The sequence below is a fragment of the Xenopus tropicalis genome, chromosome 4, assembly GCF_000004195.4.
Source record: "Xenopus tropicalis strain Nigerian chromosome 4, UCB_Xtro_10.0, whole genome shotgun sequence".
In the NCBI taxonomy this organism is placed as follows: domain Eukaryota; kingdom Metazoa; phylum Chordata; class Amphibia; order Anura; family Pipidae; genus Xenopus; species Xenopus tropicalis.
Window position 1 is genome coordinate 70,775,240 of NC_030680.2, and position 25,661 is coordinate 70,800,900.

Sequence of the window (25,661 nt, forward strand, 5' to 3'; positions counted from 1 at the left end):
TAATGAAATATCACCCACTGCAGTGTTCATTAGCCATGCCCTACTGTATATTGCACATTGTTAGCTACCTAGAAACTGTAGTTAATTTCACTAATGGATATTTCCCTACTTAGTGTTTGGTAGGAAATTTATACTGTAACATTACCTCTTAAACTTTTAAAGAAATTTAAATTCAATCAATTATTTCCAACAAAAGTTTGGGATGTCATTAAGGCAGAATCGCAAGCTCTGCAATGTTACACATTAAAATAAAAAAAAAATGCAGTTTAGGAGTATTTAAGAACTGATTGGAAAGCAAGGTGTTAGAAATTTTACTTATTGAAGAGTGCAACGATTTTTCACTAATTTATTAAACAAATTAAAAAAAAAAGGGACAAGAATCTGCCACACCTATTTAGAAAGCTCATCCCTTCGAGCTGGAAGTGCAGGTGTTAGCAATTTTCAGTGTTTCTCTACATTTTCAGCCCTGTTATACACAAACACTGTACTTGGTTTGGCTTTGCACAACTGAAAATATACAATATTGCATTTATATCATTACTTGGTCTGGCTTCAACATTTTGCTTGAAAAAAACTGAAATAAAACACAGACATGTCTTTTGTAGACCAAACGATGAAACTGAAGATTAATTACAACCGTGATGTTTTTTATTCCTAAGAAATCCACCTATCAATATTCAAGTCAAATATACATCTCCCAACTAGTCTTGAGTACTAAAATCCAGTATACTGTCATATACAAGTTTATTTTAAAATTTGAATAAACTTGTTTCCATGAATGTCTTACATTTACTAAACCATCTGAACTGAAAAAGTCAGACTTGAAAAAGTCACAGAAAAGTCATGAAAAATGTGAATTTTTTGACTTGTTGCATGAAATCTGCGACTTTTTCGAACTGACGCACAAAAAACCAGCGTCAAAAATCCAAAAACAAAGTTTCAAAGCAAAAGAAAGATCCTCCAGGGAAAGGAAGGGATATCTGCCATTGACTTTTTGCTGGTGAAATGTCGGATTCTGATTTTTAGCATACATCAAAACTTTTTTTTCTGCAAATTTTAGTGCCAAAAATCTGAATATAAAAAAAAAAAGATTCACAGATGACACTTTGCCCCTGCAGACATAAAGTGAATATTCCGTAGAAATTAAAATGAGCAAATCAGTTGTTTAGTAAACTTAATAAACTTCTAAACTTACTATATTTTAATAACAATGATGTAACATCTTTAAGCCTGAAGAAGAGATATTTAATTTTACTTACTTGGTTAGCCAATAAAAGGTATCACCTAACCCTACATTTTCTGCAATTCAAAAGTTGGAATTTATAGTTTAGCTGACATTTTTTGATGAACAAAACAATACATTATAAATATGATTGCGAGGGACCTTTATAGCATATATGAATTTTCAACCCGCTACAATGTTCTTAAAAGCAGAATAGAAAGTACATATTCTTAAAAATGCAAAACTACTAAACCACAAAATTCCAAAAATGGATTCAAAACTTGCATTTTACAATATGTTTTCTTTATTCTAAAGGAATTGGAAAAAGTATAAATGAAACATTCCTTCTGAAAATACATGTTATGACCCAAACTGTTGCATACAGAGATACCAAAATATGAAAAGTATATGAAAATATAGCTGATATTTTATACACTGCAAAAAATACACACATTGTCAGCAATTATTTTATCATTAAAACACCTAACTGGAAGTTAACCTTACCGAATCATATATTTTTGGAAACTATGCATTCTGAAGTAATGTATCTTAATGTCTTTCGACTCCAATTTTACAAAAATGTTACCTGTGATGTGTACAAACACAAAACTCAATAAATATCTATATATTTATACATGGCACAGATTTTATGAATACTCTGACACAATCATATGCTTAGAATTACACAAACTATGTGAAATAAATGGCTGAAACAGAAACATTGTATACATATTTGTATACATATTATATAAATAGTTTTATGACTGACACTGTATACCCTGCAAAAAAAAACACTGTGCCTGAGTTTCATATGCTGTCAAGGTCCCTAAAACGAATTTAATGCCACAAAACTACAAGTAGACACTCCAAAGGATTCAAAATGGTTAAATACATCTTTGTACACAAATATAGAAACTTGCAAATCTTTCCTGAATATAGTGGTTTAGAAAAGTTGGACATTGCATCATATTTTGTCCCAATTTCTCTTGAGAACAATACTTCTGAATGGCAAGGTTCTTCCGAGTAATTGTATACTATATATCATATAAACCACCAACTCTGTATCATATCATAAAATATAAATAGTGAGGTATGGTTTACATATATTGGAAAGCAGAGATTTGGAAGATGTTAGGATGGGTACATATGCATTTGCACACAAAAAAACAAAACAATGTTTTCTAAGCTTGTGTTTTTTTTACAAATGTTCCATCCATGATGAATCCCCAATGATATGTGAATAACTCCTGTTGCATTCCCATTTAGGGTGTGCTTGAATGCCATGCACCTTGAATAACATTGGATGTGGGGTAGAGTGGGTTTTTTGGTTTGAAGGAGAATTTTTGTTATTATATTTGGCTGTTTTATTGTGTATGCTGAGCTATAACTGAGGTGCAGTTTAGAAACATCAGGTTATGGCTGTGGGTCAGAAAATTTGTGAACTAAGGATCACTAATAGGAAGCTCATGAATTTTCCAAATAACTATTTATCAGCACTGTGAGAGCTGCAAAATAATCAAAAGAAGACCAAGTCATATTTGTGCCCTTGCTGCCCTGTGCAGTACAGTCACCAATGGCAGCTTTTTTGCATGGGGAAACTGCAAATGCAGGTCATGTTCAAATTTATTTTTTATTCTGTTGTTATTTTTTTATTTTTTTGCAGGATTCTATATTCAGTTGAATCCACTGTAAAAAATAAATAGCAACTGCCTCAGCCTGTCTGGCCACCACCTTCCCTGTCTTTCCCATACAAAACTTAAGTTGGAGGCCTAACCACTGGGGGCATGTGCAAATGAACAAGTCATAAATGAAACATTTTATAACACTGATAGCATGCTAGGTTTGCACACAAACTCAACAAAGTGATGTCATAAAGCAACAGCGGCTTTAGTATTTCTCTGTTTTAAGTCCAATTGAGAACTACAATATTACAATAAAGTTGGCTTTTATTTACAGATATTATACTTGCTCTTGCCCCCCACTTTCTGTTTCTTAATATTCATTCCTGTTAAACATGTGAACAGACTATAGCCTTACATAACAATTATTTGTATTTAGCTGGAATTTTATATGCAAATAAAACACAGATGTCTCTTCATGCCTTCAAAAATCTAGTGATACACCAGTGTGGCTTATTTACTAACATGGGGTATATTTGACTAAATGCAGTAACCCACAGCATGTACAATAATTAAAAGAAATATATAAATGATTGTTCCATTAAAAAGCCTAAATTGTGCAGTACTAGTAAACAGGCACTATCAAACGTGCTGCATTAAGTCAACCCATTCCATCCCCCCAGCACCCTCACAAACGTTAATTACCAAATAATTTCCAAAAAGGTTTATTTTACACAGGGTGAAATATATTGCCTCTGCTAGGGGTGTCTCCCTCTCTTTCTCTTTCTTGTTTGCTCTCTTTTTTTTCTCTCTCTCTGTCTTTTTCAAGAACATATGTTTGTAAAGTGTTTTGATAACTTCTGTATTACTGTCATGAACTAGTGGACCCTTAATTGAGCGAGCAAGCCTCCTAGCACCATGCAGTATTCCACTGATGGCTGTGATTACACCTCAAAAAATTGCTGCATTGCTACATCTTACCTGTATGTATCCTCAAATGCACCTTTAAGTGATGTGACGTCCTAAATGTTTTTCCACAGTAAGGACAGTCCTTCATGGCAGAGCCAAGGTTTCTGTCTCTCATCATAGCTTGTTGCTGTGCTCCTACACATCTTCCAGCTTCGTCCCCCATATCTGCAATACAGAGACGTTCACTTCTAACATTGCTTTAGTCAGAAGCCGTTCATACATCAGGCAAGAAAATCTATCAATACTTTGCCTTCCTGTTTTGTTTGTTCAGTCTATCACAGGGCTGTCAATTCTTGTGATTGTGATTCTTGGGGATAATTTGATCTTTTTAATCATTATTTTAAGCAGCATATGGCATCTTAATAGTGAACGAAGTTCCACAAGAAAAGAACCAGCTGTGGGAGCAGATGCTTGAAATTCTTCTTTTACTCCACACACCGCAACCAGAAAGTTTGAATTTGAAACAGGTAGAGCAGTAAACAACCTCTGACACGTACAAAGACAGAAGGAGTAGTATTTTATATGACTGGAATCTGCCAATGTCGTTTTACAAATATTGTAATATCTTACATTGTTATTCCATTTATCTTTCACAATATGAAAGATAAATGGATAACTGCTAACTACCAGATTGCTGCTCTATAGGTTTACAAAGTTTAAAGGGCAAAGTTTCCTGTATAACATACTTGAATTTTTATATTTCCAGCACAAACCTGTGTAATCAATACAGTTGATAAGGCTTCAGGTCCAACATACCTTCCTTCCCACATTCCCTACAGCATGGCCAGAGCCCCTAGTAAATCTCTCCAAAACAAAACAAGTGGGATGTAAACATAATTTTGTGTGTACAGTGCCATGTGCCCTAAAGTTAAGAGGACAGTATTGTGCACCCAGACCAGTACACACATTTGATTGTATAATTATGAATGTCAGCTAACATAAAGATGAACTTTTAGGATTAGCTAAGGTGAACAGCCTCTTTGAAATATTTAAACAACTGCCGCTCTGAGTGTTAAAAGATTAATAGTAGGACTGCAGCATCCCCTTAATCAGTTGGGTGGGGAAGATGTGTAATACATAATAGGAAAATGTAGGGTTTACACATCCTTAAATAGGGCAAAGACGTGGTAGATGCTATATTTTCAATTTACATTGGCTGCTTCTCCTCTTTCACTTATGGACAGCTCATCCTCACATAACAAAAGGCTTTTTGAACATCGCAGTAAAGCGCCACTTTAAGCTTCCTTTCTAAGTTTAATTTTGGATGAGTTTCCATCACTGGAGAAACTCTGACACCTGCACATGTCCCTGCTGGTCTCAGAATACCATGGAACAGATGTCAGTTCTAAAAGAATCCTTGGACTGTGCTTTAACTGTACATAATAAAGCAATGAGATTTAAGTGATAAAGTGTGCAGCTCGGATTATAACCACATTGCCAAGGGTAAATAAAACTGCACCAGACCGAAAAGCTAGGAATATCATTTTAGCAAAGAATTTACATCAACTTCAAAGTCAACCATTTACATACAATGGCTATATTTATTGTAACCCTTTTACATTACTAGCTTGTATAATATTCAGTTCATAAAATGAATACCAACAATAGACAATAACTAAAGCTGTATTAATATGTAAATCTTACAGAAACACCCAGTGTCTTACTATAGATAAATCACATCACACAGCCAAAAAAACAATAAATATCCATGAAATGTTAAGGCAAAATAATTTGGTGTATCATTTTAATTTCTCTAAGTAGATTTTCAGTGGAGTGACCGCTGCTGAAAGTCAATATGCTGTACTTTCTGGCAAAGTATTGTGTGCATTGTTTAAACTAAATAAAATAAATATAACATCCATGCTATGTCTTGTATTGATCAGTAATGGCTTTTCAGCATCCACACTTTAATTAATCTAACACTGTAAAATGTAGGCATTGAATTGTTTCGGCCATATGTGTCTTGAAAGGATTTTATTGTTATCTTATCAATATTGACACAGCTGGAAATTTAACCTGGGCTCCTTCAAGAAAAGAGCTGTTATGAATGTCACACTGGTCTCTACAATGAAAGTTTCTTGTTTAAGACCAAGTTAGAAAGATGAATTGCTTTGGCATTATAAATTGGTAAACTATATGTACTTGGCACAGCAGCCTTTTCACTAACCCCAATGGCTGTCCTAGTTGTTTTATAAACATCTATGTGTGGTGTAGCATATGCATACTGCTTTATTAATTGAATTTAGCGTTGCTTTTGTAGTCATTTTAAGTTTAAACCTTGCTTGCCAGGTGTTTAGAAATTAGAGACAGGGGGCTTTCTTTTCTTACCACAATTACTAAAGCAAAAATGTGTCAATTTCTGTGCATAAAAACCTCACAACATAAAGCCCTTGTGCCTCTGTTTTCTTAGGCCTAACCAAAATCACCCGTTGCCCCCTTTATTGTGGGGCAAGTTACAGCTTTCTATGACAAAAGGCTACACTGTATTGTACACAATCATTCATATCAGTAACAATTACATGCAATATACATGATTTGTGCCATACTTGTGCCCATATGCTAGAAAGGCTTGTGCCTTACAGACTCAGAATTGTGGGGAAAAGGTTTGTAGACTGCATTTTTTTGTTTGGCTTCTGCATTTAGCTTCTATTAGTAAATGAAGCACACAATATTTAGTGGGTAAAGTTCCTAGAAAATTAATAATTAAATGTATATTGAAGGTTGGGGTTGTTATATAAGGGTCAATAGAATACAAGATATTGAATACAAATATTGATACAACTGGGAGATAGGGAGGCACCCATCACAAACTAATAGAGACTTCCTATAGGGATTCAACATCTTATATATAAAACATTTTTCGTTACCCCTAATAAACTGCTCAAAGCAGAGATATAATGAGTGGACCACAGAATAAAATTAAAACTATGAAAACTACTGAGGCCCTAAAAAGCATAATTCTAGAAAAATATGCAAACTCTGTTTATAGAAAGATAAAAGGACACAGCCATAAAATAAGCTGAATATCTTTTAAAATGCCCCCTATTGTATTATAAACTTTTGTGAGGCAATATAGTAGACACAAATATGGCTGTTACACTAAATGAACAAAGAATGCTGAACAGATTAAAAGGGATGTATGCACGGGGAGATTCAACAAGCAGTGATCCTAGGCATATGACAGGGATTACATGAAGCTATAATTAATCCTGTTCGGTGTAAATGATTAATGTCAGTGCATAGTGGTCATTTACTTTATTTATTGTAGCTCAATCTTTAAACCTTACACTTTAAAGTTCAGCGGGTCATACTTCCAAGAAGCAACTTCCATATCAATGTCCAATCCCATTCAAAAAATGGTGACGCATAAACCCAAGAGGTGTAATTTTGTAAGTACTTTAGTGTTATGTACCTGACAAACTGTGCTGTATAATAATCTATAAATACAGGTATGGGACCTGTTATCCAGAATGCTTGGGACCTGGGGTTTTCTGGATAAGGGGTCTTTCCATAATTTGTGTCTCTATACCTTAAGTCTGCTAAAAAAAATAATTTAAGTATTAAATACCCTATAAGATTGTTTTGTCTCCAACAAGGATTAATTATATCTTAGTTGGGATCAAGTACAAGGTTCTGTTTCATTATTACAGAGAAAAAAGAAATCATTAAAAAAATGTGTTATATGCTTATAAAGGAGTCTATGGGAGAGATGGCCTTTCTGTAATTTGGAACTTCCTGGATTACGGGTTTCTGGATAAAGGATCTCATACCTGTACTATATTTTGTATATATATACTGCAATACTATGGGGCACATTTACTAACCCACGAACGGGCCGAATGCGTCCGATTGCGTTTTTTTCATAATGATCGGTAATTTTGCGAGTTTTTCGGCGTCTTTACGATTTTTGCGTAAAAACGCGAGTTTTTCATAGCCATTACGAAAGTTGCGCAAAGTCGCGATTTTTTCGTAGCGTTAACACTTGCGCGCAAAGTCGCGCCTTTTTCGTAGCGTTAAAACTTAAAAGGCGCGACGTTTCGCGCAAGTGTTAACGCTACGAAAAAATCGCGACTTTGCGCAACTTTCGTAATGGCTACGAAAAACTCGCATTTTTACGCAAAAATCGTAAAGACGCCGAAAAACTCGCGTTTTTACGCAAAAATCGTAAAGACGCCGAAAAAATCGCAAAAAATACGAAAAAGTCGCAAAATGTTCGTTTCCAATCGGAATTTTTCCAATTCGGATTCGAAATCGTGTCTTAGTAAATCAGCCCCTTAATGTAGGGATGTAGCGAACCTCAAAAAAAAAGTTTGCGAACGCGTTCGCGAACTTCTGCCAAAAAGTGTGAATATTCGCAAACTTTGCGAACCCCATAGACTTCAATGGGAAGGCGAACTTTAAAACCTAGAAAAGTCATTTCTGGCCAGAAAACTGATTTTAAAGTTGTTTAAAGGGTGCCACGACCTGGACAGTGGCATGCAGGAGGGGGATCAAGGGCAAAAATTTCTCTGAAACATACTTTGTTGACACAGCGTTGCGTAAAATCGCAAAGGCAGCTGGCAGACCTAGCGGAAATACGCAGCGTTTTTTGCTATTTTGCACTATTAGCACCATGGAAACTGGATTTGCCGAAAAACGCCATGAGTGGCTTGTGCTGCGTTTTTAGGCCGAGAAAAAACGCAGCTGAAAAACGCCACGCGAACCCAAATTGCGAACATACGCGAAAAGTTTGCGAACTTGCGAACACCCGATGTTCGCGCGAATTAGTTCGCCGGCGAACAGTTCGCTACATCTCTAACTATATATACTGTAGTAAATGTTTTAACTTTTCAACTTTAGCTGTATGAATAGGGCTTTTTTGCCTATTGTTTTAATTAAGAAATATCTATGGTTTCTGTTATTTCTGGCACTAAACAAGAATATAAAGCCAGTTTCACTTAAGTACTTCCTGTCACTTCTGGTCCCAAAGCACATCAAAGCAGCTGATAAAACTAATTACGAGTCCACTGTGTTTCAGCAGATCTGCTCTCTTCTACAGCTCTGTGTAGCTCCACAGACAGACACTGGGTTGGCCTGTGTACACTGAGCGGACTTCGGCCTGAAATACTTGAAAGCATGCATTATTAGGCCAAAATCTGTCTGTGGAGCTACATGGAGATGTAGATGAGAATGGATCTGCTTTTGTCAGGAAACACAAGCTGAGAAAAGACAATCATCCACCATGTGCCCTAAAGGAAGGGGGAGATGAGTTCAGTGCACATAGCCCAACTTTCAAATAAGTGCTTTTGAATGGCAAGAAAATAGGAAAATATGGAATTTTTTAAATAAAAACAATGAGCAGAAAGAATTTTTTTGTAATTCTTATTAAATGTGCTTGTTTTTAGCAAAGATGTTTTTAGGTGTATACTGTCCCTTTAATCTATGTTTCATTTACATAAGTATTAACTAGGGATGTACCAAATCCAGGATTCAGTTTGGGATTCTGCCTTTTTCGTCAGGATTCGGCCAAATCCACGCTTCTGGCCAAACCGAATCCAAATCCCTTTCACTGTGTGCACAGTGTATGCCATTTAGGATTTGGTTAGATAATTGGCCAAAGCTTTTATGAAGGATTTGTGGTTCAGTTGAATCCGAAAAAAGTGGATTCGGTGCATCCCCAGTATTAACACATGCATTTCACTTAGCATCTTGTCATCAGTGGGCCAAATGGCAATGTGCACTTTACTATTTACAGATCACAAGAAAACTCTTAGAAAAGTAAATTTTGCTCAGTACACTGTAGTAGGAATTATTGTAAGTACTAAAATACTGTGAGAAAGATATTCCATTTTAACCTTGGGTATACTGAGTGTAAGGCTGATATGTGTTAAACAACAAGGAGTGATTTTCCATTGAAACATTGAAACAATTGTCTTTGCTAATTTGCACCTCTGGCTCTGTTTTTATTATGTAAGAGTATCTGTCCAAATGGACCTTAAATCATACTTATTAGGTGATAAATACCGATACACATGCAGTTGTGGCCTAAACTGTTGTGTTACGTGCATTTCCTTGTCTTTTAATCAACTGCATCATGTTCAAATAAAAGCTTTGGCTGCTAAATGCACTGACATGGTTTTGAGATTTATAAAATAATACAAAACAATTAAATAAAAAGGCCCAATAAAACATACAGCGCAGATGCCAGAGTATTTTCATTAAATGTTAGTACCATTAAGGTAAATGTATATATTTTTTATTTTAATGAACAGCTTGTTTGCCACTAGGTAAGGGGGGAGGTGGGAAAGGGTATTCCAGGAATGCTTTCTGAACCACAGTTATATTATACCCATATTTTAAAGGGAACTTTTTTATGTGTTTATATTAATGGAATTAGCATCAATAAAGTAATATAAATATGGAACAAACCTTTTAAATCTGCTCTGGACATATTTTATAAATAGATAAAGAGCAAAGACACAAAGTACTTTGTGACATCATTGTTTGCAGTAAGCTTAATTAAATTGCTTCATTTATTGTGACGTCTCCCTATACAAAACTGGAAGCAATATTAATGCCTTCAGTCCAGTCACAAAACTAAAGCTGAGGTTTATAAGAAATGTCTGACAGACTGGTTCTTATCTCTTTGGCTGTTATGTGGCTCTTACATTACTTTACTGTGTATTTTCAACTTAAAACTACATTGACTTTGGTAAAGATGTGCCTATAGCAGGCTGGAAATTAACAAAAGAAATAGCCTCACATGGAGAGATGTGGGTGGTCAAAGATGCAGTCTTTCAGATATTTCGAACTCTAAGCCTCTTAAAAGCAGTGTTTTCCTCTGATGGTTTTAAATAAAGAAACCTCGTTGTCCAGAAAATAATAAGGCCACTGCATGGCTTTCTCTTTTATGTTACTTACAGGAGCTGTGCAATATGTTTCCACAATCTTAAAAATATTTTATTTGAGTCAATAAGGTACTATGGGTTCAAATAATGTACGTACATTTCAGCAAAGACAAATTTCTTCAAAATCACCTTTCTGTAATTTCAGCATATTGGTCCCCAACACTGAATGTATTAACAAATTTATTATACTTGTAAGCATGCAATCTAAAATTTTGTTGAATTGATACCAAATAATAATAATACCATTAGTATTACTGTATAAACTCTAGATCAGCAATTGGCAAAGCATGGCCTATGAATTCTCTTTTACAGTAGATTTTGGTCATTGATACTGGGAATATAAAGTCAATTAAAGGGGTGGTTAAACTTTCAAAAGAAATATATTCCACAGTTAAACATTTTTCCAGCAGGGTTGTTTTAAACATTTTAACAGTTTTTGTTAATAAATTATGTTGAAAAGTATATCTAAGGCCTTTCTGCTTACCAAATCCGTCATTGCAAGGGCATCATCAAAACATGTAACTTGCTTTGACGGCGCACACATCGCATCTCACTGGAACATTTGTAAGTTAAATAGAAAGGCCCTGGAGTAATTCATTAAAAAATTAAACATAAAACACAGCAGTTTTATGACCCTTGTGCGCCCAGAGAAAAACCCCATAGATGGGCCCCTGCATCACCCACAACAAATACTATCCTCCCTGATAAGATTTTTATTAGGTACTGCTTAAGAAGATGCATCCAGTGAGTGAGGACAAGGTAATCTGCTTTGTGTTCAAGTGAGACCACTTACCTTGCTCCTTGCCAAGGCAGAAGACAATACCCCAACCCACCAAGCCAATGCCAATTGTGAATATAGTCTCATGTAAGTCATTATGCATTTTGTACCTAGGAGGGTACTTAGTCATAGGAGCCTATGACTAAGTACCCTCTTATGTACGAAACGCGTAAGGCTTTGTAGCATTATGTGTAAGTTAAAATAAACTGTATTGATTTTACTTTAAAATATGAGCTACATTAAGACTAATATTTAAATTCCGCTGCCTGTCTTGTTGATTTCCTATAGTGGCTCCCTATGCTGAAGGTCTGGGGCATGAGCACCCGGACCCCTACTACAACTGGTAAGAATTCTACCCTATTCTCCTAGTACTATGTATTCCTTATTTTTTGATTTCCACTAATATGTTGTATGTATCCTGTATTTAGCTGACTAGTTGGCCAGGACTTAAATATCTATTGCGCAACTTCCAAGACTGTAAACTATAGGCATGGTTGAGAGTGGGTTCTCCATAAAGCCTGTTGATTGGCAGATGATCCCTTAATTGGTTATATTTTTTAATTCTAAAGGGGTATAATAGTGGAGCAGAAGCCCATGTCTGCTGCAGAGATTACTGTCCAAAGTTGGACAGAGGAAGGGAGCATTTAGACAAAGGGTTAGAGAATGTAAACTTCATATTTTGGGGCATGAAATTGATTTTTACTCTTAAGATCTTGCAGGTCAGTGTGTCTTAACTGTGGGTCAAAGTTCTTTTTGGACACTGGATTGGAACTCATTGCCCTTCTGGACAATACTAAAAGTGTCACAATCTTGACAGAATGTGTATAGTGGGAATTTGTCTGTTGCTAATCTGCCTCTGAAGAGGAAGGAATAAAATCTTCTGTTCCTGTGCTAAAACCTTCTGTTTCTGGGCATTTTGTAAGATGTGCAAAAACTGCTACAAGCACTGTACACAAAGACCATATTTATAACAGTGTGTAAAAAATGGTATTAAAATACAATTTACATCATTACTCTAATGCTGCAGTACACCTTGGAGAATCAAATGCAGTTGTAAAACTGGCTTTAAGGGCTAAAGAGGTTTTATACAATTTAGTTTCCTGCCTATTCTTCATTGTTTCGAACGTAAACAAGAGCTGTGTAAATGAGCCCCAGAATGTTAGTGCACATTGAATATCAGACGTGATAGGGTTCCAGTGAAAGATTCTTTGTCATTTAAAATTCACCATGATAAAAAAGATACTAGAGAATATTTATTTCAATCTACAGTATATCAAATGTACAGTATATGCTGCTTTAAAGGACCATACGAAATAACTTTGTATTACTTGGATAAAGTGATCCAAAGTCTCTCCAATTTCCCATTGATGATAATAAGGGGGCACCTAGTACAGAGGCAGGAAATCTGCACTTAAGGGGATATAGAAAAACTAATCCTTTCTTTATTCTACAACCTGCACTTTTTACAACCAAAGTAAGGGGGTATACAAAGTCCCTGAATTCTTTCATTTTGTGGCATTCTGTCTTTACTTGCTGTGTCTCCTACTGAGTCTAAAAGAATGGTTGTTTTGTGAACTATTAAAGCTCAGCAAAGTAAGAACATGAAGAGATTTTGTACTAATAAAAAACTGTTTCAAAAGTACATGGATAAAATGTAGCAAATTTTTGGGAAGCCAGAAAAATAAACTAAGTAATAATATTACTTGCTGCTTCCATAAGTTTCGTTGAACATTAGTTCCTTTGTCAATTTAGCACTGGGGAAAAAAATTCCCTAACAGCATCATCTGTCAAAAAAAACATCCTTAAATATCCAGTGCTCTAACATCACAAAACTTTAAGGGATCATGTAGGCACTTAGGATTTATCTGAATTCAAATTCTGCAAAAATAGTCAGATCCAGACAAATCCTAAATTCTGTGGATCCCACTTGTTACTTCAGTCCTTACTGACATCTGCTTATGCACCATGTGATGTCTTTTACCTGCCCTGATCCTAAGGTATTTTAAATCTTTCTGTATTCTGAAACAGACTTTCCTACAAAAAATTTGAAATATTATCAGTTCATATAGGCATCTGAGTCTGTGCACCAAATAGGGCACAAGGTTATCAGAGAAATCAGACGACTGTATCTTTGCGACACCCTGTTTGGACTATAATTGTACAATATGGGCCATCCTGCACCCATCTTCAGTTTGCATGCCATGTTCTATTGTCTCATTATATTGCAACCACCATGGCCACCTTGCTGCAAAAATCCTATGGAATGGCACTGGAAATTAGATAGTTAGCTCATACATACAGACTAATGCCCCCCCCCCCTATAACAATAGTGGTAAATCATTGGGTCCACAAAGACAGCAATAGTGTATGGGTTAAAATTGCTCAGCATGCGATAACTATGTTTCTAAATCATTTGTTGCTATGATCAAGGATTTTGCTTTCGCCATTACCATATAAAGTAAAGTAAAACAGATGAGCATTATTATTATTACGTATTTGTTTAAAGGAAGGGCTATTTTAAGGGAATTTAAAAAAAAGAAGAAAAAAAACTAATGAGAATAAAACACCACTGGTTTACTTGGTGGTTATAATAAATGGCTTTTCCAAAAGTCCATGCAGTGACTGAAAATTATCGCAATAGCGACAACATGTACTGTGGTCTGTTAGCCACTGACATTGAACAGGCAGACACAACTGCACCCATTGCTCTGGAACAGCTCCTTAATGCTTACTAATAGGTTTACTAGCACTGATTCAAAATCTGCAGATTGAGTTAAAGAGCAGGTGTCTGTCCAATGTAAGATGCCTACAACAAGTGATGATTAATGTGTATACTATTAGGGCACATATACACAATGCAATTTGCTCTGACCCTGACTGCCTTGTTTACTCAATGGAAAATAAAAATCTGTATAGAAATATTAAAGATATTATAAATAGAAAATCCATATATTCAGAAGACCAGCAAAATAGATAAGCTGCCTTAATCTTTGCCTGACACCAGGCACTTGTGCTTGGGCTCTTGTGTATGTATAGGACATGGAAGCCCAGTGGTGAATCACAGTGGAACACATTAAATTGGGGAAGCACCAGTGTGATGTAGACTCACCATAACCTAGCATTCAGTCACTAAACCCCATGTTGTTTGTGCCTCCAACTAAAGGTGCCCATACACGTTTATCCCGTTATCCCCACCTACGGGGCCAAATGATCGAATTCTAACGGCAGCAATGGCACAGTTGGTTTGGGGGCCGCATCAATGAGCCGATGTGGTCCTCGATCCGACTAAATCTTTTAACCTGCCTGATCGATATCTGGCCAATTTCAGCCCAGATATTGGTCGGGTATGGGCGTTGTTTCTGTCCCTGCACGGGCTGATAAGCTGCTGAAACGGTCCAAGGGACCGATATCGGCAGCTACAATCGGCCCGTGTATGGCCACCATAACACTGGTAGTGTGGTCAGCTGTGTATACAATGTCCTGCCTTTTTGTGGCAAAACACTGCAGTTCAACCTGCTTTGCAAATACAATTTACATACAATTAAATAATAAGCCACCACTGTAGAGGTGGCCATACACTTTCAGATTTTAATTTTCTTCCGATCATAAGTTGAAATGCAACAATCTAGTACTAACATATCACCATGGTACAAAAATTATTGAGACAATAATTCGGAGGCCCACACACTGCCTGAAAATCATACAAAATGCAGATTTTATCAGTGCATGTACGGCCAAATTAAGGGAAAAAAATGATTTCCCTAACTATTCCCAAATACTGTGTTTGAAGGTATTTCTTCAGAGAAAGTCAGTCAAATGCAGCCTAGCAGCACAGTTATTAGCTATATCTGGAAAAAAAGAATAACCCTCAGTTGTTTTGAGTAGAGTGTTATATTAGACAGATCTGCAGTGACAGGGCCTGGCAGTACAATACACTAGCACATACAGAAATCCACGTGTGTTAGAAAGCAAGTGCTGATTAAATGTGCAGCTCGCCTGGAAGTCCAGTGTGTGGTGCTCCGCTCCGTTATATTCTATGCAATCTTTTCCCTGTCTAACTAATAGCAAGAGAAGTCGTTTACTGCCGTTTTATTACAGGAGTTCTTAAGGTTTCCATCTTTAAATCAGCTGCCTTTAACCTTTGTGTTATGCTTTCACCGGCCTAAACCTGGGCAACCCTTTCTATGTACAAAACAAAACCCTTCCAAGGCCAGACCCTGTTACCCTCTAGCATCTAGCTATCGTTGCCCAGTGAGAAGCAGGTGGCAAATCCCCATCACTATGGCTTTAACCCTTTGTTATGCTTCACTAAGATTAAATGAATGAACGTAGAGGAATTTTTTTCCTGTGTTAAAGGTAAAATGAGCACAACTTCCCAGCAGGCAGTGAGGTCAGCCTGAGACCTAACAGTATTGCTACACATTACAAATCTGACTGGTGACTAAAGTTCACCCTTTCCAGGATTGCTTGCTTGTGGCAAATGCTTCTGTGCAAACACTGGCTGATTATATTATTAGGTTAAATTAGAAGTCCACGCAGAGGTTTTGTTGAAAGGCAAAATTGTGCTGTTTAGTATTATTATCTGCTAGATCTAAGCATATTTTCCTGTTATAATAATTCTTCCTACTGCTCAAAACTTGCCAGAAAAAAGGTCCCCCATTCATATGAAGGATAGGTCTACCACATATTTCTGTTAAAGGAGCCATATTAAGCAAGAATATAATATACTGTGTATGTAGATCATCCATTTGATCCATATGACATTGTGGCTCTCATATACTGTAACTTGCCTCAGCAGAGAAACAATGTAAGGGTCCCACAAGAAATAACATCATGGCCAGAAATAAATGGTACAATAGCTATACAGTGTGAGCTTATGGCCTTAAGCCTTATGGTCTTCTCTACAAATTAAGTACTTTTTGTCAGTCGCTTCCATATTGTATATATATATATATATATATATATATATATATATATATATATACACAAAGTGATGCTATGGGGTAATGCAATAACTAGAAATATCAGATAAAAACTTTGCTCCAGTTCTAGGAATCCATAGCAGTAAAGAAGCAGGTAGCATTTACAGAACAGCTGTTATCTGACTGGTAGCTATAAGTGACTAAACCAGGAGCCAACATTGCACTTGCTGTGACATTACCCATTTTGCTCACATGATTGAAGAAGAGTTATTGCATAATTAGTGGCTGGTGATAGTTACGCTAATAAACACAATGCCACCCGCTTAAGCTTAAGCAAGCTAAGCAATACTGCTTAATACGAATATATTACTAATTTCCATATATTTGAATGCAAAGTTAAATATCATACATATATAAAAATGTGATGTTCACATGCATGGATATTCTACCCTTTGTCTTTTTTGCATATCCACGTTTTATAGCCTTTGACTCACTTCCAATTTATGTCTATACATTACAAATGCTACAGTGCACTATATAATCGATATAGAATTAGTAATTTTTCATACAAGTGATTTTAAAGCTCATTTATTATGACCTGGGGCAGAAGTACAAGAGGACTATGGACAGCAGGATCACCCCCTTTGTTCATGCAGATATCACTTCTGCCCAGTGCAGACGGGAGTTGATAATGGGAACAGGCAAGCCTTGTCTTTACCACATGCCATATGCCAGGCACTGCTCTATTTATGTGGTGAGTATATGTCTTGTGTTTCTAAACAGTGTGCAAAGCCCTTTGGTCAAACAGAGAGAAAGGTACTGTGCAAAGTGAAAAAAACGTACATATTGTCCCATATTTTCATTTCACACTGACCCCTTTTGAGTCTAAGCTCCAGAGGTAAATACATTACAATGGGACATGCCTCTAAAGAACATTTTAGGCTCCAATGCAACTAATCCATTCCCAATTATACTGAGCCACACCCCCAAGCCAAATCCAACCCCATCTACACATGTTTAAGCTTGCCAACTATAAAGGTCAATAAAAAAGACCAAGTAATCATTGTACAAATAACGTTAGGGAGAGACCAGAGAAACACACATACACATGAATTTAGCTTCATGGTAATTCCCCTTGTGATCTCAGTTCAATATTACTAGAATTTTACTGGTAATTTGTTTTTGCTTCATAACAAGTACAAGAGTTATTTGTGTGTTGGTTTATTTTTTGGTGGGTGGGGGGGCAGTGCTGCTCTAAATTATAGTTACTATCATGTCTAATACTCAAACAGTTCCACTGAAGATCAAATGCTTAAAGAGCAACAAAAGAATAATTCCAGGTGGATAGTGTGCATGTTTATGTGTGTTGGAGGGGGGGATATCTAATTAATTATTCATTGATACAGACAAATTTCTGCAACTGTATATTGACTCTTATTCCCTAGTTTCCTTTATAATATCATTAAAATTCATATAGATGGGGATTAGTTAATGAATGCATTTATTTATGCTAGATCAGGAAGATAAGGGGTTTAAGCCCCTTCCTAAATGGGGAAAGGATCACTTGTCACCCACCTTCTATTGTATCTTTTATTTAAGAATAGGCAAGGGAAGAGTCCCAGTAGAGTCTTGCCCTGTGTGTCTCTCTTTAACCAGCTGAGTGATCCAAGCTTTTAATATAGCTGTTCCAATTATTGTAAAAGTCATCTAGAACCTTATAACCACAAATATTGACAGTTTATTGCACAACGCTTTCATGACATTTGAAGGTCACATCATACATAATACATACTCTTTTATAAAAGTGTCTGGGACACAGATACATGATCAGCAATTACTTCTGCTATTTGTGCTGTATTGATTTTGATCTTATTCAAAGCTAAGTAAAAAGAAAAAAGTATAATGTTAAATGTAACTGATTAACATACTAACAAAACACTTTTCAAATAAGTATATCTTCCAAACAGTAAAATTGCAGTAGGAAATAATAGGATTTTATTTTTAGCTTTTGCCCTCCCATCCCATTATTGGCAAGCTGAAAAAGTGCTTGTTTCCAAAATGCTAAAAAACATATTAAAAGGAAGCTGACTTAAATGAGATCTGGGTTATTTTTTTTTTACTTCAGTCACAAATATACAATAACTCCTTCAGATTTTAGTGATATTTCCCCTTTCAAGCAACTATATAGAGTATTTGTAATTGAAAATTCATTCCATCAATGAGTTTTTGTTAATTTTATTAATATGAGTCACAGCCCATTTACCAGCAGACTGTAGGGCGCATTCACTTATCTAGACACAGTGTGTAAAGTGAAATTTTTAGTGCAATCACCATATTTTTTTCTCATAATGCCCCAGAATTTTAGGGGCATTGCAGATGCAAAAATAGATGCAACTCATCAAAATGGGTGCAACTCTGTGTGAGCATTCTAGCAAATTGGCAAGTCTGTCTGGCGTCATTTCTGATGTTCACATGTGATTGATGTCTGTGCAAGTGTGCTGCACCCATTCACGCAGGGTGCTGAGGGAACCCTGGAGCTACTGTCTGATCAGAAGGTGGCAGTAGCTCCAGGGTACCCAATGTCAATAGCCACAGCAGCGCTTGATTCAGAACTGAAGGTATAAAGAACTAAGCAGCAGCAAGCACACATATGGGAAAACCCAAAGAGCACATTTTGACGCAAGTACCTTTAATGAGTGGTTTTATGCACCACACTGTGAGGAAAAGCACAAATTGCCCACTGCACTTGCAGACACCAATGATCCCTTATACCTTTCAGGAGTTGTAGCAAAGTAACCTGCAATGTGAATGCTCTATCAGAAGGGGGAGTAATGCAATACATCGGTTTGTTGCTCTATTGTATGTGAGGGAGGCTAACCATCAGAAGTACAGAGGGACTTTATCTCATAAAGACAAAATGATTTACAACATCAGTCACTAATAAGTAGGTCTGTGGGAAAATGCACTGTAATATATTTTACAGGATAAAGAGATGAGCTACAACATATGGAAGGGGTGAAGTTCACAATTACAGCCTGCTGCGTGTAAATATCTACTTATAGCTTTCCACTGTCTCTCTTTGAGCTAATTCTAAAACTGAAGTAGAATGAGGTGACAATAAAGAAATGTGGAAAAGAGCAATACTGGGTCCAACATTGCAATCTGTGTAGGATGCCGTTCTGCCCATGTGTAGACCTTACTAGTAAAGTGCTAGACTGGGGAAACAGATATACGCATTAGTGAATGAAAACTGCTAGTCATTTCTGCAAATGTGTCACCATGTCAAAGTATTGTAAGGATCATTTTCTTGATAAAGATGAGATTTGAAGTTTCTCAATTAAATGCAGTCTCCTTTAGAGTTAGTAGAATGCCATTTTAGAACTATAGAATTTTGCTTTTGAATAGTAGTCTAGTAGTTATACTGTGAAAGCCTTTTTGCCACTGCATTTGCTGGGGGAAAGAAGTGCTCTTTCACAGGTAGTATACAAGAAATACATCTTCCCTATGAAACTAGAAACTAGAAACTAGACTTCAAGGAAGTCTCCAGTTTTGCCCCTCTGTCCTTATAACAAACTGGTTGGCCATAATCTTAAACGGATATACTGGGATTTGAACCAGGAACCTCTTGTGTTCTAACTTTCTTTTCTTAACCGCTGTGTTGGGAGGGTTTCCAGGATGTTTATGATGATGTGCTTTTTCTAGCAAGATCTAATGAATCCAATCTGTCTACTTAGAAATTCTCATTAGGCTCTAGCCTGTATAAACCCTTTTCTTTTTCACTTAGTGGATTGAGCATTGTGTTATAGACCCTAAATCTAGTGATCCTCTGTATCTTGTTTCTGGTTCCTTGTTTCTGAGCACTGACCCTTGATCTAGCTGTTGTTTGTCTTCGTGGTACCTTGCTCCTGCTATTTTGTTCCTTCTGTTACATTTGGTGTCTTATTATTAGTATTCTGTTTCAAAATCAGCCTCACCATTGCCCTCCATCCCTGTCCAACGCAGTTCTCTCTGACCTTTGCCTGCTTTTTTCCTGTCCAACCTCTTCTAAGACTATTCCTCAATTCACCCTCTCCATCCTTGTCCTGTCTGTCGACTGTGTTCTTGGCTTCTAAACTCTGTTTCTGCACCTTCTGTAGCAAATGTGAGCACTTGCTTCCATCCACTTTCTATGTTTCTGCATTTTATACGTATCACAAGATATTTTCATACACACACGTGTGCAGCCATACTATCTACTGTAGCACCATATGCTAACCTTAAGATGTCTAACTTGAATATGTCCAGTCTATACACTTATTTTTCATGTTCATGCTTTCCAGCTTTGCATGTGCAATCTTAGAAAACACATTAAACTCTGATGAATTTATTATTAGGTGCTGAAGCTTTTTAAATTTAGTAGGCATAAAAAAATATGCAGTCTGCTAAAAACAAACTATATTTCTGCTGTTTGGTGCTGTATTTTTAGCTGGTAATTGTACATACATATTTCTAGTTTTATTGTTGAAATCCTTTTTCTCCAAATTGAGTCGTTAACATACCAGCAACAAAAAAAAGTAAAACAGCAAATTACCTTTTTATGTATATTGAGAATAACATTTCTTAGCTTTTACATTCAGGTTTAACAATGTTTGTTATGTCTGTTACTTTTCTACTGTCTGCTGTATATGCAATGCTAGATAGACTGCCCAACAATTACTACTATAGTACTAGCAGACTGCTGTCCTACAGTTGCAATTATTCTAACCGCCATATGTGTTAACCATCTTCTCTAATCAATCTACAAAAAGCGGTGACATTGGGATACCTAATTTTCCTGAAGGAATCTAATGTTTTGACACAGCAGCAAAGATGTTTTATGGCCAGATGGAACCTGTCATGATGTGCCCAGATTGCTCCTTTCTGCACATGGTGCCCTACTGCAGGGTAATAAAAGGACTTGAACAACTTTGATTGTGATGTTTCCAACCAGGTACTGCACTATAAGATCCAGTTTGAGCCTTAGTTACACAGTACATGGAACAATATTAGTTTATATGTTGTCTAGAAGGGGTAAAACTAGTCTATGTAGATGTTAAAGCAAATAAAGATCATATTTCATGCTTTAAACATTTCACCTCTTATCTTAATCCAAGATGACTAGAATAACACAGCCAATTCTTCTATCTGGTGTACACATGTTTTCTTAGCCCACTGGTTCCAATCACCATTCCTTACAAGTTCAAAGCAGCACTTGAAAAGTCACTGGCTTAGCCATTTTAGCTGTACAAACATTACTTAAATACTAATAAGAGAGGAAAATACAGAAAGGGCCTGACTTCAGTCTGCTATTTTCCATAGGTCTTCTATAGACCTTGGGACCTGTGTCACAGTTTCATAAAGAAGCAAAATTCTCAGCAAAGCAAAGGTGAATTAATCACTGAATGATTTGTTTGTGCATGGGATATGCTACATACTGTAAATTGTACATCTCTATCGTACCTGTTCTATATAATTTAAAAAGGGCAGTAAATATAAATAAATAACATAATAATTTATTAAAACCATTTTCATATTTATAAACACTGACTTTTACTTTGTAGGGCCCTACAGCCCTAGACATGTAGTGGAATGGCTCATGTGACATTGTTGCTCCAGAAGAGGCACACAGACATATTTCTCTACTGATAATGCTTATCTTGCACTTTGAGATTCATACTCAAGTACCATTTAGTAGAGTCATTTCCTTGATTATAATAGTGGGTCATTTGTAGCAATGGTTTTGTGGCACGTTTTTACCTAATAACACATTGCAATGTAATGACAAATGTTGTTAGCTCCAGAGATTGCATTTTACAAATACTGGATATGAATTGCAAATAAAAGTTACCTTTTCCTTTTTAAGTGCTCCTTTAACTACTATAGTACTATATACACACTATAGTAATACACATGTTTATCCTGTGTGTGAGTTTGCAGAACTGAAATATCAATTTTAAAGCATTTGCACAGAATAGATATTTTAAAATAACCCTGGAAATATTGAGATCTGATGTATAGAACCAAAAGGGATGAGCACAAAGGCAATATCCTTACTAAGGACCCTGTTTTACACAGGCCAAATGCAGTATGATATAGTGCTCATATTGTAGGTACCTATAGATTTCTTTTAGTATAAATATGAAACATGGTTTAACATCTAGGGAGAGAGGTTAGTAATGTACAGTAAATGTAGCAATTATATGTTTATATTTTAACATTAATTCCTAGAAGCTGCAACCTTAGATAGTTGCTAAATCCAGAAAGAGCTAGCACTCAGTACATTTGAAGCCAGTACTGTAAAATGAAATGCAGCCAGAATGATAAAATGATTCTAATCCATGGAGGGCATTGTGTGTAAATGTTTCATTCTATCCTTCAGCTGACAAGCAGCCAATGCAGATGCTTCAAGAAGGGAAAAGGGAGGAGAAAAAAAGCTTAATTCCTGTTATCGGCTGGTCTTCGCCCAGCCTTTGTGTTGACAGCTGCTATGGCAGTAGTTTGAGAATTACTTTTAAAGAAATGTCTGAGTTTTAAAGAAATGCCATTGTTTACTGACTGGGCCCTACTCCTGTAAAACTGATAGAAACATTAAAGCCAAGCATTTAAACATTCTATGTAAGTCATGAAATACTAAAATGTGCTTTATGCAATATTGTCTTTCTTATATTGGGTGCAATTCAAAACTGCTTATTATAGTGATTTAACAAAAGACAACATTTGTATTATATGTGGTATACATATTCCTTCATATATATTCATTCCACAGTAGGTGTAAACAGTCATCTGAATTGTAAGTATGCATGTTTATATATCAATCGAAGCATGGTACTATGGGACTTTGGAGAGCTGAAGAAGTCAGCCTATGACTGGCTGTTTTTACTCTATACGGGATGCAGAGGGGAATTGGTATGTCCCAGCTGGGGCCACAGAAAACCATGCTTTCAGTTTTTGCCGAATACTGATATGCAATGTTTATTCAAAACACTCTATGGGGGGAATTCACAAAAGTGTGGGTAAGAGCAAAGTTCATAGTGTCAAAAGTGTCATATACAGAATAAACAACTGTCATTATTGCCCTGAGAAAATGTTGTTTGTGTGCCAAAAAAAATTCTCTATACAGACTTAAGCCGAATTAACCTATCAACATTTTTTTTTGGCATAAAAAATGTCTGTAAAATGTGGTGGTTATGTCTAATTTTTAAAAAGGTCATACATATGACACAAAAATAGCCACACCCACTTTTTAACATTTTTTTCATATTATTGGTAGTGGCGGAAAAATTATGGAAAATTGATCTGTGAGTAAGTATGCGCAAAAAAGCATTTTCCTTTACCAACATTTTTGTGAATTCCCCACTTTGTGACTAACAGGGTCCCTCACCAAATGGTGAAGCATGAAAGGCGGCTTAAACAAATGTAAAAATCACTCTTTTCAGGGAACACTGACATAAGAGAAAATGGAAAGGATTTTTTCATTGATCTGTTAAGCAAAAAATATTGAGCATAGTACAAATTTGGGATACATTCTGATGTAAACTTATAGTGCAATACAGAAGAAAAATAATTTAAGTGTAGAAAAATGAATTTGAGAAAGGAGTAAGTGAAAATTTCGACTGCAACCAACATACCTAAGCATAATTCAGATGTAGTGTGCTACCTCAACTGGTTGGGTAACTGCTTATGGACATGCTGGGTATGATGACAAAACCCTTATCTGGTAACTGCTTGTGCTAGTTATAAAGTCCATTTTTTCTTGCACATTAAAGTTGTTCAGTTTTGGAATAAAAACTTTAGAAATTAGTAAGTGCCTCACCCCTCCTTAAGAGCAGAATTTCCATTTTTAAAATTGTTAATTCTGTGCAGTATGACTCTCTGCACTAGTGATCCCACCCAATGTTCCGGTGTAAGCAAAGGAGTGGTAAATCCGGGTGGACAAGTTGGCAAAATGCCTAGAAGTGCCCCTGGAACTGAGTTTCTATTGCAGTCTATGTAGTTGATTCTCATAAAATATATTATATTCACTTAACCAGTTGAAAACAAAGTATAACACGTCTTTACAACATTAAAGAGTGTAGCAATTGCTTTTCTATTATTTTGCTCACTCGTTTTTTTCTAAAAGATCAAAATGCTCTCGCCTATTGCTCTTTGTTTAAAATGATTAAAGGTTGTCTCCTGAGTGGTAACATTGTCTAGCTCCATTGCAAACATTATACAGATGACCCAGTCCCAATTATGTTCTTTAAAAAAAGAGTGCATTACTGTTACGATATAAAGACTCCCTCTGCTAGCCTCAGGCTTCCACTCTGTCTGAAAGAGAACTGCTATGAGCACACTATGAAACAAAATAAGTATGTAATCTCCATGTGAACAAAACACATTACTGAAGAGGTAAATGGAGTCTGCCCAAGCAGGGAGACGGCAGCTTTGAAAAGAATTAAAATATGCTTTCTACCCACCTAAATAATAAGTCTTTATTTTACTAAAACAACTTTTCTGGGGAGCATTTTAACCAGTAACCAATGAAATGCAGAATGTAAACATTACTTCAAAATAACAGCCTGTACATATTGAATTTTCACTCTTCTCCTTGTTACTGCTAACAAATGTTTAGTTTAATCAGCTTTTTTTTTCTCTCTTGAGAAAACTAGGCTATATAAAGAATGGTTTGATTGTAGAAAATGGCATTAGTGTATTTCTACTAGTATTGATGCTATTCTGCAGTTTAGAATGGAGATACATGGATTAAATGTATGCATCTGTATGGGTGTGTGTTTATATGTGTACAGATACACTTAGGGGCTGATTTACTAAGACACGACTTCGAATCCGAATTGGAAAAATTTCCGATTGGAAACGAACATTTTGCGATTTTTTTGTATTTTTTGCGATTTTTTCGGCGTCTTTACGTTTTTTTGCGTAAAAACGCGAGTTTTTCGTAACCATTACGAAAGTTGCGCAAAGTCGCGATTTTTTCGTAGCGTTAACACTTGCGCGCAAAGTCGCGCCTTTTTCGTAGCGTTAAAACTTAAAAGGCACGACGTTTCGCGCAAGTTTTAACGCTACGAAAAAATCGCGACTTTGCGCAACTTTCGGAATGGCTACGAAAAACTCGCGTTTTTACGCAAAAATCGTAAAGACGCCGAAAAAATCGCAAAAAATACGAAAAAATCGCAAAATTACCGATCATTACGAAAAAAACGCAATTGGACGCATTCGGCCCATTCGTGGGTTAGTAAATGTGCCCCT

The 25,661-nt window shown here is 36.2% G+C and overlaps 1 protein-coding gene across 6 annotated transcripts in view; it reads right to left on the minus strand.

Annotated features, from left to right (window-relative positions):
- The window catches only part of znf536 (zinc finger protein 536), a 242,912-nt gene that overhangs the window by 9,775 nt on the left and 207,476 nt on the right, over nt 1–25,661 (minus strand). For 5 of the 6 annotated variants that reach the window (XM_031900813.1, XM_031900816.1, XM_031900814.1 and 2 more), the window contains one exon: nt 3,823–3,975. The exons of the other annotated variant lie outside the window; for it this stretch is intronic. In XM_031900813.1, coding sequence (XP_031756673.1) covers nt 3,823–3,975 — 153 coding nt within the window. The remainder of the gene's footprint in view (nt 1–3,822; nt 3,976–25,661) is intronic. 6 annotated transcript variants of the gene reach the window in all.